We start from the raw sequence: 12,353 nt of genomic DNA on the forward strand, positions 1-12,353 counted from the left end.
GGCAAATTGATCTTGGGCCCCAGGGGGTGGGGACCCATCTTTTGGCTTCGCCAGGGGGCAGGAGACAGAGCCTCCCGGTACCACAGCCCTGGGACCTGGCCTCCTTACTAGGGGGTGGGTTTTCCTCCCATTCCAGCTCGAAAGTCCCCCTAGACGCTGGGGAAGTGGCCTCAATTAGGGGGATGTGGCTTCTTCCTTCCTCGCGCTCCACTGCGTGGCCTCCTGAAGGGGCGGGGCGTTGCCATTCACCTTTCCCCAGAGGGGGAACTAAATACAGGCCGCAGGTGCAGCCCAACCTCAGCATAGAGCGCGGAGGCTCACCCTCTGGGAGGTCCCAGCGCGCGGGCGCCGCCCCGCCCCGCGCGCTCTGCGCAGGCGCAGTGGTGCTCGCCTGCGTGCCCCGCGCTACGGAGCAGGCGCGGCCCCGCCCTCCTCGGCGGAGCGCGTGTCCGACTTCAGCTTGACGAACTCCTTGGCCACCTCATCGTTGCTGCGTTGCGACAGGATGCGCAGCACCGTGAGGCCCGTGTCGTCCATGTGGATGCGGCGGCCAAGCGGCAGCCAGCAGGCGGCGCTCCCGCGCTGGACCAGCTCGCGCAGCTGCAGCACGGCCAGCCCCACTGTGCGGTCCTCGCGCGCGAAGCAGTAGTCCTTGACGCACACCTGCAGCTCATAGCACTCCGGGCCCGCTTCGGCGCTCAGCGTGCTGCGGGAAGGCTAGGCGTGAGGACACGTCCCGCCCACTGACCAGCCACGCCCCTACCGGTGACCCCCGCTTCTCCCCCCCCCGTCACGCCCACACCCGCACATTCTGAGCTGGGCCACTCCCACACTGAGTGGCCTCCTATTTTCATAACCTTCCACTTAGGCCGGGCCCCACCCCTGACCCAGATGTCCGGCCCCATAGCCCCGCGCTGGGACACGCCCACATCAGCTGACAACGTCCATCCCCAGCATTGTCCCTGCCAAGTCTCTCCTTCCCTTCTTCCTTTTCCTCACCCAAGGACGCCCCCATCAAACTACTCCCAGCCCCCAGCCAAGCCACATCCCCACCCCCAAGAGACCCTTCCCCCAGAGTCCTCTGGCTAGGCCATGCTCCCACCCCGTGATACCAGCACCCACACTCTCAGCCAGCTGAGATGCTGCCTCCACCACCCTACCCCAGATTCGACACCAAGAAGCCCCTTTACCAGGCTCCCATCTGAACCCAAGTTCTCTCCTTGACGGGGCCCCTCCCCCCTGCTCCCTAGCCTACTCTTCTTACGCCCAAGATGCCTCTCCATGTAACCCTGCCAAGATGTCTCACCATGAGTGATTACCCACTCCAGCACTCCTCCCCCTCCCCCAGGCTACGAAAGGCTACGAAGTCCCCAGTGCTGCTGGGTCCTGACCTGATGCTGGCTAGTCAAGAACTCATTTCTTTCAGGCTACATGCACGCCGATCCCTTGCATCTCCTTCCCAGGCTACATTCCTAGCCCTCAACTAGTTTGGGCCACCCCAGGAGACATCTGCCCCCTCCTAGGCGGTGCTCTTGCTCCCAGGTATTGCTTCAGGTGACCTACCTCTCCAAAGTCCTCTGACCAAGAGCTCTCCCCTCACAGGACTGGCCAGGCTCCTGTCCCTCAGGGGCCCCCACTTCCCCCCAGCTCTGATGTCCCCTCACCCCACTGTACTCTGTCCCCCAAGAACAACCCCCAATGTTACCCTGCCCCAGTGAGGTTCACACCTGATCCAAAGATCCGCCGATCCTCACCCCCACCCCAGATAACCCCTCTGTACACCTTGATCAGACCTGTTTATGTTCCTCATAAATCATCTGCTCCTCTAGACACTGATGCCCCTGACCTAGGAAGCCCCACCTAGATGTGACCACAGTCCTACCCATATGACACATATCCCCATGACCTGGACCAAGCCACACTCCACTCTTGTCCCCCAGAGCAGACTCCTCCAGATGACCTGCCCCAATAGCCCTGACAAAGTTCATTGCTGACTCGAGGAGCTCCATGCCTATGCCCCTCAGCCCCTCACCCACAAGCCTCTTGCCCCATCATGACCAACCACGCCTCTTAAACAGACCAGAATCTCCAGCCCTGGAAATGCCCCTGCCCAACATGCTCCTTCTGGCCAGACTCCTCCCCTTCATGAGCCCTCATCATGCGGTTATATCACACTCACTGTCCTCTGGGACCTGTCTGCCCCCCAAGGTGGTCACCTCCATCCTGGTGTCCCCTCACTGATGTCACTCCTGCACTAAGGTGCCTCCCTTCCCAGCATACCCACCTAGAATGGGATCCCTCCTGTTTCTGTCCCTAGGTACCACTGGCCCACCAGACATCCCTCCTGCCTAGTGGGCCCTGAGGTTCATATAGCAGATGTCCCCTTGCCATTCTCCCCTAAGCATCCCAGACTTACAACTGGAAGCTCTCATTGTACTTTGGGGCCCAGCTGTTGTTCTTGGATTTGGTCGCAAACTTGCGTTTCTTGTCACTGAGCTGGGGCCCGATGATGTTGACCTCGATGAATGGCCGGAAAATGCCAGAAGTCTGCCACTTGAGGTCATTGGCAGCCACCACTGTTGGGGGAATTAGAAGGTAAGATTGATTAGGGTCCCCCAGTACACAGTTGTGGTTTTCAAAGCATGTCTGAAAGACTACATTTCCCAGAATGCTTCTGTAGCCAAGTGTGGCCATATGACTAACTTCCAGCCAATGAGATGTAAGAGGAAGTGATGCATACAGCTTTCAGGTTGTGGCTTAAGAAGCAGGGAGAATGCCCTAAACTTTCTCCTTCTCCTAGCTGCAAGGTGGGATGCTGATGGGGGCTGAGTTCTTTGGGACCCTACAGAAGAAGAAAGCATATTAGGGATAAAAGTACAACAAAAATGTCAGGGGCCTGGATCCCCAACACTGTGAAGCCTCTACATCAATTCTGGGCTGACTGTCCTCAGAGTTACCTCAGAGAAAGCTTTATTCCATCTATCTTGTTTAAGCCACTGTTATTTTAGGCCTTGGCTAAGACAGCCCAATCTGTGTTCTAATTAGAAAATAAAAGCCAACAAAAGGAAAGCAGAGCTGAGAGATAAAGTGGAATGAGTTCTGTAACACTCTTTGTACCTCTTCATCCAGCTATGCCTGAAGGTGGTGACTTCTGGAATTTTCAGTTTTATAAAAAGATTTTTTTTAACGAAAAAAATTTCTTCCTTACGCCAGTTTGAGTTTGGTTTTCTGTCTTAGAACCTAGTGCATCCTGGCTGAGGCACTCTCCCTCCCACCTCAGGTTACTCACCTTTCACTGTGACCTTGTGTTCCCCAGTTCCTGGATGAGTGAAGAGCTCTACATGGACGGAGACTTCACCCACAGGGTCTTCCACACCCGAGCCTGGGCGGGGCAGGGGAGGATGCTTGGCATAAGCTTCATTCTTACCCACCCACCAGAAAAGACCTGGACTGCCTCCCACCCACCATGTGCTGGCGGTACCAGGTCATCAGCCGTGACAGGGTGGCACTGAGGGTGGGCTGGGAAGATGGGTGTTCTTAGGGAGGCCAAGAATCTTGGGTTCTAGCCTTTCACTGCCTCACTGTGTGATCTCAGGCAGATCTCTTAACTTCTCTGAGCCTAATGTCCTTTTTCTCATTCCCTGTCATTAAACTCAGCCTTCATCTTTCACACCATCTTGGCAGCATCTGATACCCTGGCTTTCTGTGCCTCAGTTTCCCCTCTTGGCTGTAACAAGGCCACACTATCCAGGTTCTCATCCTACAGATTAGTCACTCCTTCTCACCCTCTTTTGCCATTTCCTCCTCCTCTGTTGATCTTCAAGCTGTTGGGGCACCCGGTGCCTTAGTCCTCAGCCCCTTTTTTGTTTTCATTTCCTCCCTAAGTACTGGTACAGTGGAAAATCATGTCAGCTCTACCTCCAAAATACATCCAGAATTTGGCCCACCTCCTTGGCCTCCATCCTGGTCCAGCCCCCATCAACCTTCTGGCTCCATCTCACACTTCAGGTATGGCTAAATGAACCATGGCTGCCCAGTCAGAGCATTCCCTGGCCATGGCTGCAGTGACTGGCTCAGGAATGGTCATGTGACCCAAGATAGGCCAATAGGAGTTGTCTCTGGGCCAACTAGGCCAACCTGGAATATTGCAGTGGCCTCCTCCTTGTCTCCCTGCACCCTCCTCTCAGCTTCTTCAATACACCAGCCAGAGAAATCCTAACTCAGATCATGTCCCTTCTCCACTCAAAATCCTCCCATGGCTCCCATCTCACTCTGAAGTAATCAAAGTCTTTTTGTGCCTGCAGTGTCACTCCTGATATGTGTCACTATTACCTCTCCTGCCTCACCTCCCTCCACTCTTACCCTTGCCACGTTGGCTCCAGCCTCACAGGCTTCCTCACTACTCCTCAAACACACTGTGATAACATGACCCAGAATCCTCAGCTCTCCTGAAGTGACAGCTTGTAGAGAAATCTTTCATTTTCCCTGCCATTCCTTTTCCAATAGACCATCTCAAGTTTCCATTGAGAAATGTCCCTACCTCACCTCAGACCTTGTGGCTCCATCTCACACTTCAGGTAAGGCTAAACGAACCACGGCTGCCCAATCAGAGCATTCTCCAGCCATGCTGCAGTGATTGGCTCAGGGATGGTCATGTGACCCAAGCTGGGCCAATAGAAATTGGCCCTGAGACTTTTGCTGTAACTCTTAGGAAAGAGTCTCTCTCTGGTTAGGCTGGCAAGGCTGACTCTACCCAATGAGGGGAGAATCCACCTCACAAAGGCCTCGACAGAGACCAATGACCAATGGCATTGTTGGAGACACTAGATCCAGCTATTACTGATGCCAAATCAATTCCTAATCTTTCAGTTACAGGCTCACAAATTCTCTAGTCTTCCTGAGTCAGGGTAAGGTACGCTTCAGTTTCTGGCCACCACAAGCATCCTGATTGATTCGTTCTGATAGGGATCATTGAAGGAGCAGTTTAAAAGCTTCTGTCCCCATTCCTCCCTCTGTGACTTTTGGGAAGGGCATCCTGTGGGGCCTGGGAACCTGTGACCGTCAGCACCCCCACCAGTCCCCTCCCCTGCCCCTCAGGAAGCTCCCCACACCTGGAGCACCCCATGCATGGGGGGAGGAACAGAGGGAAAGGCAGGGGTGGGTGTGGGGAAGGAGAACGGGTCAGTCCAAGGTTGACCGGGTTACCTGTCTCTGGGCGGAAAGTGACCAAGGCTCAGGGGGCAGAGGGGCCTGAAGACCCTGCACCCCCTCATCTTCGCTGCCCACCCCAGGCTGCCTTCCTTGTCATCTCAGGCTCCCGCCCCCCTTCCCCCAACCAATCACATGCTCAGCCTCACCCGCCACCCCCAGGCTGATGCTTCACAGCAAGCTCAATCCGGGCCAGACTGAGGGGTGCCAGGGGAGAGTCGGACAGTGGTGGGTGGGGTGAGGGGTCAGATCATAGCCAAAGCTAGTAAGAAGGGGGAGGGGGGCAGTGCTGGGCACCCCCATCCCGTGGTTTGCTGGCTCCAAGGGGAAGGGCCTTTCGCGGGCTTCTCTGTGCTTTCCCCAACCCCATCCCCACTCCCCAAGTCCCGGACACCCCCTACAGGGGAAGGTTCCTTGGGCAAAGGGCTTAATCTCCTCTGAGACTCGGCTTCCTCATCTATGGAATGATGGACGCCCTGTGGAGCGACCAGGAGGAATGTTTTTGTGAATCCCTGAGAAATGCTTGGCACAAGGGCTGACCCAGAGTTAGAGCCTAAAAAATGTTGGTTTTCTATGATCGGAAAAGTGACATCAATAATAATAATAATCATTATCATAATAATCATATAAACAACAATAATAAAACAACTAACAATTGTTGCCAGCTAGTACAAGTCAGGAACTTTCCTGTCAGGAAAGTCTCAGGGCTAAATTTAATTCATCTAATCCTCAAAATAATCCTATGAATTAGGGTCCTTGACTGCTCCCATTTTACAGATGAGAAACCTGAGGCTCAGGGAGGCAGCCTGTTGCCAGAGGCGCCCAGCCACGGAGTGGCAGAGCTGTAATCTGAGCCCGCTCTTAACCGGGCAGGCGCCTGTCTGGGGGGACCCGGGATCTGGTTTAAGAGAAGCACCTAGGGAGAAACGAATTGCGACTCGAATCGCTTCTCCTTCCCCATGTGGAACCAGCAAGCCGTCCTTCCCCCTTGTCCGCCTCGGCCCCCTCGCAGCCAGTCGGGTCTGGGCGGGGCCCCGCAGGCCTGGGAGACGGAAGGACGGGCCTTTTACTAGCCGGGCCGGGAGGGGCGCAGGCACCGGGCACCGGGCGCGGGTGGGCGGCGGAAGCACGTACCCTTCTCAGGATAAATGTCTTCACTAAGGGTAAACCTAGTCCCTTTCCCACCATGGACTAATCACGGTGGGGAGGTGGAGAAAGGAGGGAAGGGAGGAGTGGGGCGGGGAGAGACGAGCGAGCGAGAGGCGAGGATGGAGGGCGAGTGTGCGTGACGGGGATCAGGGTAGGCGCGGAGAGGGGGCGGCGAGTGAGAGGGAGGAGAAACAAGAGAGAGAGAAACGTCAGCTGCAGACGGACAGACAGACAGCCTCCTGCTCCGGGGGCACACCAGGGACACTAAAAGCAGCAGCGTGGGCTGGGCACGAAGCCGAGGGCCCTAGGCCCTGGGCTGACTCGGGGGGAAGGGGGCCGCTTGTGGCCACGGGGTTTAGCTCCCCTCACCCCGGCCTCCTCTTCCACTGCCGGAACTAAACCTGGGTCAGCGGCCAAACTTCTCTCCCTTGTCTGCACTCTTAGGGCCAATTTTGAAAAGGGTGGTCCCCAGGGAGGGGAACTAGGACCCTGGAGTTCTGTCCCCCAGCCCCAGCTGCTGTGTGCGAACTCAGAGAGGGACAGGAGACAGAGGCAAGAGAAGAGAGAGAGAAAGAGAGAATTTGAGAAATGAGAACTCCCTCTCCGTCCGCTCCCTGCAGGTCGGGGTCCCTCCCATCTCTGGGGCTGTCATTCCTTAGCCCCTGACAGTACAGAGGTCCCTCCCTGGGGTACTTTCAACCATTCCCCCAGAGGTCCCTCCCCGGGAGCTGCCAATCATTCCTTGGCCGCATGACGTCAGAGGTCCCGCCCCTGCCAGAGCTGTCAATCACTCCTTAGTCAACACCGTCACAGGTCCCTCCCCCAGAGATGTCAACCACTCCCTGGAACCAGGGCGTCGAGGTCCCGCCCCTAAGAGCTGTCAATCACTCCCTTCCTGGCCGTCGGAGATCCCGCCCCACAACTTTCAATCACATCCTGACCCCATGACGTCATGGATTTTCCCAGGAGAGGGCATCCCCTCCTGGCCCAATGACGTCATAGGTTCCGCCCCTAGGAGCTGTAGATCGCTTATTGGCCTGGTGACACCATGGAGCTCAGGTGCGCCCCGGAGCTGTTAATTCGGCCCGGACCCATGACATCACAGAGGAGGTGAGTCAAAGGGGCTCGGCTGCCCCTGCGGGCGGGGATTGTCATCGCGTTAACCAGTGGCTTCTTACCCTGGGCCGACTGCGTCTGCACGAATGTCTTGATGAGCAGGTCGGTGGCCTGCGTGTAGAGGGACAGGGCATAGCGCAGGGACTGCAGGTCTGGACTCTTCTCCAGGAAGGTTTTCTTGAGGCCCACGCCACCCGCATGGAAGTATTGCTGTGGGGAACAGGGTGGAGAGAGGTAAGGCTGGCGGGACCCCATACCCGCGCATCGGGCTGGGCAGCCCCAACTCCCCCTCCCCCACTCCGCTACCCTCTGCTGTGATACGCCATGACAGGGCAGATCTTCAGAACACCCAGGTCCTGCTATTCCCTCACCTCCACCCCTGCCCCAAACACGCCTGTGGGCTCCCAGCACCCTCAGAATAACACCCATGCCCTGCACCCCTCCCAGCCTTCTTTCCAAAAGTCTTCCCTAGAACATACCTGCCTCAGGGCCTTTTCACTTACTATGCTCACTGGCAGGAAGGCCCTCCGAGCCCCACCCCCACTCCCTATTTTGCCATGGCTGGCTCCCTATCTTTCTTTGATTAAGGTTTCAAGGAGTTTTCCTTAACCACCCCAACTTAATGTGTTGCCAACCCTGTTGTGCTGTAATTCTCCATTTCAACAAAACATTTCCTTCAGAGTAGTTTTCACGCTTTTTATTTCATGGAGACCACGGTCCCTTTCATGTCTCCATGTTCTTGCATGGACTGGTTCCCTGCCTAGAATGCTGTTGCTTTGCCTTGTGAATGTCTATGCATTCCTCAAACCCCACCACCTCCCACATGCCTTCTAATCCAGAAAGTCCTTACTGCCCCCTCCCTGGGCTCTCCCATCTTTTCTTCTACCCTGTCCTTACCCCACAGGGCTGGGGATGTCTACATCCAGCTGACATCCAGCCTGGGGCTCCTCAAGTCCCTGCCATCAGCCAGCCTGGAGCTGACATAGAAGGGTCATCAGGAAGTGTTTATAAATGGAATGAATTAAGGTGGGTTTGAGCCTAGGTCCATGTCCACACCAGCCACACCCTCTGCCTGTCCCATCTGGGATGGGCAGGGGTGTGGCCTCTCACCTTGATAGTGTCCAGGGCCAGCTCAACAACTGCACACTGCTTCGGGGTCAAGCTCTTGGCTTCTTCTCGTACCATGTGGTCCTGGATGGATGGAGAGAGTGTCCAGGTGGGCAGAGCAAATTCTGCCTTGGGGATCTGCCTATGGGTCTCATTCTTGCTAAACTCTGAAGAGTTGGACAGTGGGTCTGTCTTTTCATCATTGTGTTCCCAGTGCCTAGCATGTGGCTGGCACACAGCAGGTGCTCAATAAATATTTGTCGAATAAATTGTTTGTATTCTTGATCAAGCTGTATCTGAAGCTGAACCTTGTACCTCTTTTCAATACACTGAGCAAATACATTGTGATTAAGCCAGTCTGAGTAGGGTCTCTGTCCTTTGAGCCTGCAAAGCATGCCACTATTCTGGGACCTCTTCACCAAGAAGCCTCCCACCCCAATCTCCTGCCCCCACCCCTGGCCTCACCTTGAGTTTAGATAGCTGACCCAGCTCCTTGGCTGCATTGAAGATCATCTGGGTTCCCTGTAGGTAACAAAAGACATAACCCGGGTGAGGGTGGGGGGGTCCTTCTGCCCAGTGTCCAAGCCGCCACTGACACCCCAGCCCTGGACGCCATCTTGGTTCTTGTCCAAAGGCTCTGGGCAGGGCAATGGTTGTGTCCTGGGGACAGAGGTCTGGAGCCCCCCAGGAAGGGCTGAGAAGGAGATGGTGACCTTGTCTCCAGAAATCTCAGTCCCGTGGGGTGCTACCCATCCTGCCATCTCCACCATGACCCCAGGTTTGTGGGACAGAGAAGAAAACAGAGAGCAGGCTGTGATGGTGTTTGCAGGTGTGGGTAGGGCTTGCCAGCCCCAAGTCATGGAGCCTTGAGAAAACTATGGGATGGGCTCTGTGTAGTGAAAACCACCACCCACCATGGGCCCATTCCCTCTGTAGAAGAATTTCCCCAGTAATCTGGGGGGCCTGTTAATCTGACCTTTTAAAGAAGAAACCTCCCCCTTAACACACACCTCAGTACCCCGCCCCCACTCCTCCCCAAAACAGACATCAGCAATATGACATCCTGGTTATGGCTCCGATGAACCGGGTGGGCATGGGTTCAAATCCCAGCTCTGCTATGTGGCCCTGGGCAAGTCATTTAACCTCTCTGACCCCCAGTTTTCCCATCTTGATGGGGGAAATCATATTCCAGCTTAGCTGGGACTAATCGTGTCTTTGTTCAGTGTTCACGATTCTTATCACTTGGTTTCGAGGTCACGGGCAGTGTTAGGGGAGATGGGGTCGTGGCCTGGAAGCTACATGTCCTGCCTCCTCCATCACTATGTTGGGTGACCTGAGGCATGTCCTTGGCCCTTTCTGAGCCTCAGTTTCCGCCCCTGGCTAATAGGGGCACCTACACTAGCTTAGGGGATAACAGCTGTGGGGGGAGCTGAGTATCAGTGAAGTTATGAGTCCTGAATTACTGGGTCCTGGGGTGGTCTGGGGGTCCTAGGCAGGGCTAGACAGGCAGGAGGGCCATTTACAGCTGGGATGTTTGGAATCACGATGCTTTTCCAAGCTGGCCAGTGGGATCTGGTCACCCTGCCACTACCGGTATTATTATTAGCATCCTGGTTGTCTCTACTCTTCTTATTCCTTGTCTGTGATTCCCCAAGGCTGTCACAGGCACAGTTACTCGGGAGCCCAGCCTGGACCTTGCTTTCCCCTGCAGCACCCTCCTCCCCACCTGCCACCCTCCCCGCACCACCCCTCACGAGCAAGCCAGACAGACAAAGGAAGAAGAGACCAACAGACAGGGTCACAGTACACCCCCGGATGGCACGGATCACAGAGGTGGAAGAAGGTACGGGGTGGGGTGGTGGGTAGGTAGGGGTTGGGGTGGGAGCCAGACAGACAGGGAGAGGCTGGTCTTACATCTGAGTGGCTTGGCAATTTCACCCTGCCCTGTGGAGAGAATCAGGCGAAGGTCAGAGTTCGGGTGGCTGCTGAGAGGATACACAGTGGGACTTCCCTGCCCCCTCAAAGCACAGCCCACGAGCTCCCTCCCAGGTTCTGGGTCTAATGCTGGACCCCCTCCCCAGCTAGGCACCTTCCCTTGTCCTCTGGTGGGGACCTGGGGCCAGACTCTGGACTGTCAGGAGGCTAGAATCAGCCCATCACCTGGGGACAGGTGTCCAATCCCACAGTCAGCCTGCCCCAAGATGGGGTGCCTCGGGGAGGGGAAAGAAGTGAAGGCTCAGAGTCTCTCCTCCCCCAACTCCCAAGACCTTACCCCAGCAGGCCTGACTCTAAAAGAAGCGTACTAACAGGTATCACCAGTTCACTCAACACACAGACACACACCCAGGCACATCCATGGGTGTGCAGAAAGTTTATGCACACACAAACCCCCAGATCAACATACAAAGACACACACGTGCAGAATTCACAAGCTAAAATACACACGTGTACTACTAAACACTTGCACGCATGTGCACAATTACACACATAAACCCACGCACTCTCCACCCCCCCAGGGATGTATATACATGTATATGGTGCCTGACATATTGCATGTGTTCCCCAAAGGGCTGGATGAGTGAGTTGGGAAGCCCTACAACCCATGTTCATGAGGTGGAGACCCCACTTGTGTGCACACAGGCATGATAGCTCCTGTATGACTGCACAGCAAGGGCAACTGTTCACATGTTGCCACGGCTCCTATCTCCTTGTAACAAACACCCATTAGAATAAACAAAACAAAACATGTCTCAGTCCAGGGCAGTTGTCCAGTGTCTGGGCCCTTCTTGAAGCCACAGAATTTCAGCTGAGCCCAGGCCTGGGATAAGCCCTTTGGGTATTGTCGTTGAGAGGGCAGGAGCTGTTTGCGCACAAACACGCACACACACTCTAAGCCATGTCCCTGGGGAATCGCTTTGTCTCTGACTTCTGGTTTTTCGTTAGGACACCGTCCTCCTACCCATGACCCCCAGCTCGCCTTTCTGCCCATGCAAATGGACGCACACATACACACACACACCCAGACACCAGAGCTTGGGACCTCAGTGCAGACGAGGACCTCATTACCTTTTCTAATCCCTTGCCATGTTTTCTCAAGAGGTTGCCCTGCAGAGACAATGTCACAAGGTGATCAACCTAGCAAGCTGTGTGGGCTGGGAATCCAGAGTGATAACACATACTCATGGGGACAGGAAGTAAAGGGCATCTGCACTGCACAGAGGGCTGGTAACAGGGTTGCCGGGGGGATTGTGTGTGTGCCTTAATGACTGACTCTTAAAAAGGGCAAGAGAGTCAGAGAGACAGGAAAGAGAAAGAGCCAGAGAGAGAGAAGTTGCTGCCAAAATAAAAAATCCATTTACATTTACTGTATATATGAGGCTCTTGGTTCTTGAGTCAACAGGAAAGCAAATAGGCTCTGTATTCAGACAGACCTGAATTTGAATCCTGACTCTGGCATATATTTACTGTGTGGCTTTGAGCAAGTGACTCTCTGAGCCTCAGCTTTCCTCATCTGTAAAATGGGAATAATAACATCCATCTCACAAAGGGTTGTCATGAAGGTGAGCTGAAACAACAGCTATGAGGTCTAGAATACAGAAAATCCTCAATAAATGTGAATTCCCTTAGCTCTCTACTCACAAATGCATTGTCTGTAGTTGGGTACGCTGCCACCACGTAGTTACAGCCAAAGACCCTCACTGCAGCCACAAGAAGTGAGATGAGCACTAGCAAACTTCTGACAAGGTGAAATCTTGTAACCTCCTTGTCTTGCC

General features: G+C 55.0%; 1 protein-coding gene across 1 annotated transcript in view; it reads right to left on the reverse strand.

The window, feature by feature from the left end:
• Window positions 1-405: 405 nt before the first annotated feature.
• UNC13A (unc-13 homolog A) overlaps window positions 406-12,353 on the reverse strand; it is a 57,976-nt gene continuing 46,028 nt past the window's right edge. Inside the window, exons 38-46 of the mRNA XM_060094455.1 lie at window positions 11,647-11,685; window positions 10,495-10,524; window positions 9,046-9,102; window positions 8,584-8,664; window positions 7,536-7,683; window positions 6,343-6,399; window positions 3,290-3,382; window positions 2,417-2,576; window positions 406-706 (exon numbers count right to left, since the gene is read on the reverse strand). Coding sequence (XP_059950438.1) covers window positions 406-706; window positions 2,417-2,576; window positions 3,290-3,382; window positions 6,343-6,399; window positions 7,536-7,683; window positions 8,584-8,664; window positions 9,046-9,102; window positions 10,495-10,524; window positions 11,647-11,685 — 966 coding nt within the window. The remainder of the gene's footprint in view (window positions 707-2,416; window positions 2,577-3,289; window positions 3,383-6,342; window positions 6,400-7,535; window positions 7,684-8,583; window positions 8,665-9,045; window positions 9,103-10,494; window positions 10,525-11,646; window positions 11,686-12,353) is intronic.

This window comes from Mesoplodon densirostris, chromosome 3, assembly GCF_025265405.1.
Source record: "Mesoplodon densirostris isolate mMesDen1 chromosome 3, mMesDen1 primary haplotype, whole genome shotgun sequence".
Lineage (NCBI taxonomy): Eukaryota > Metazoa > Chordata > Mammalia > Artiodactyla > Ziphiidae > Mesoplodon > Mesoplodon densirostris.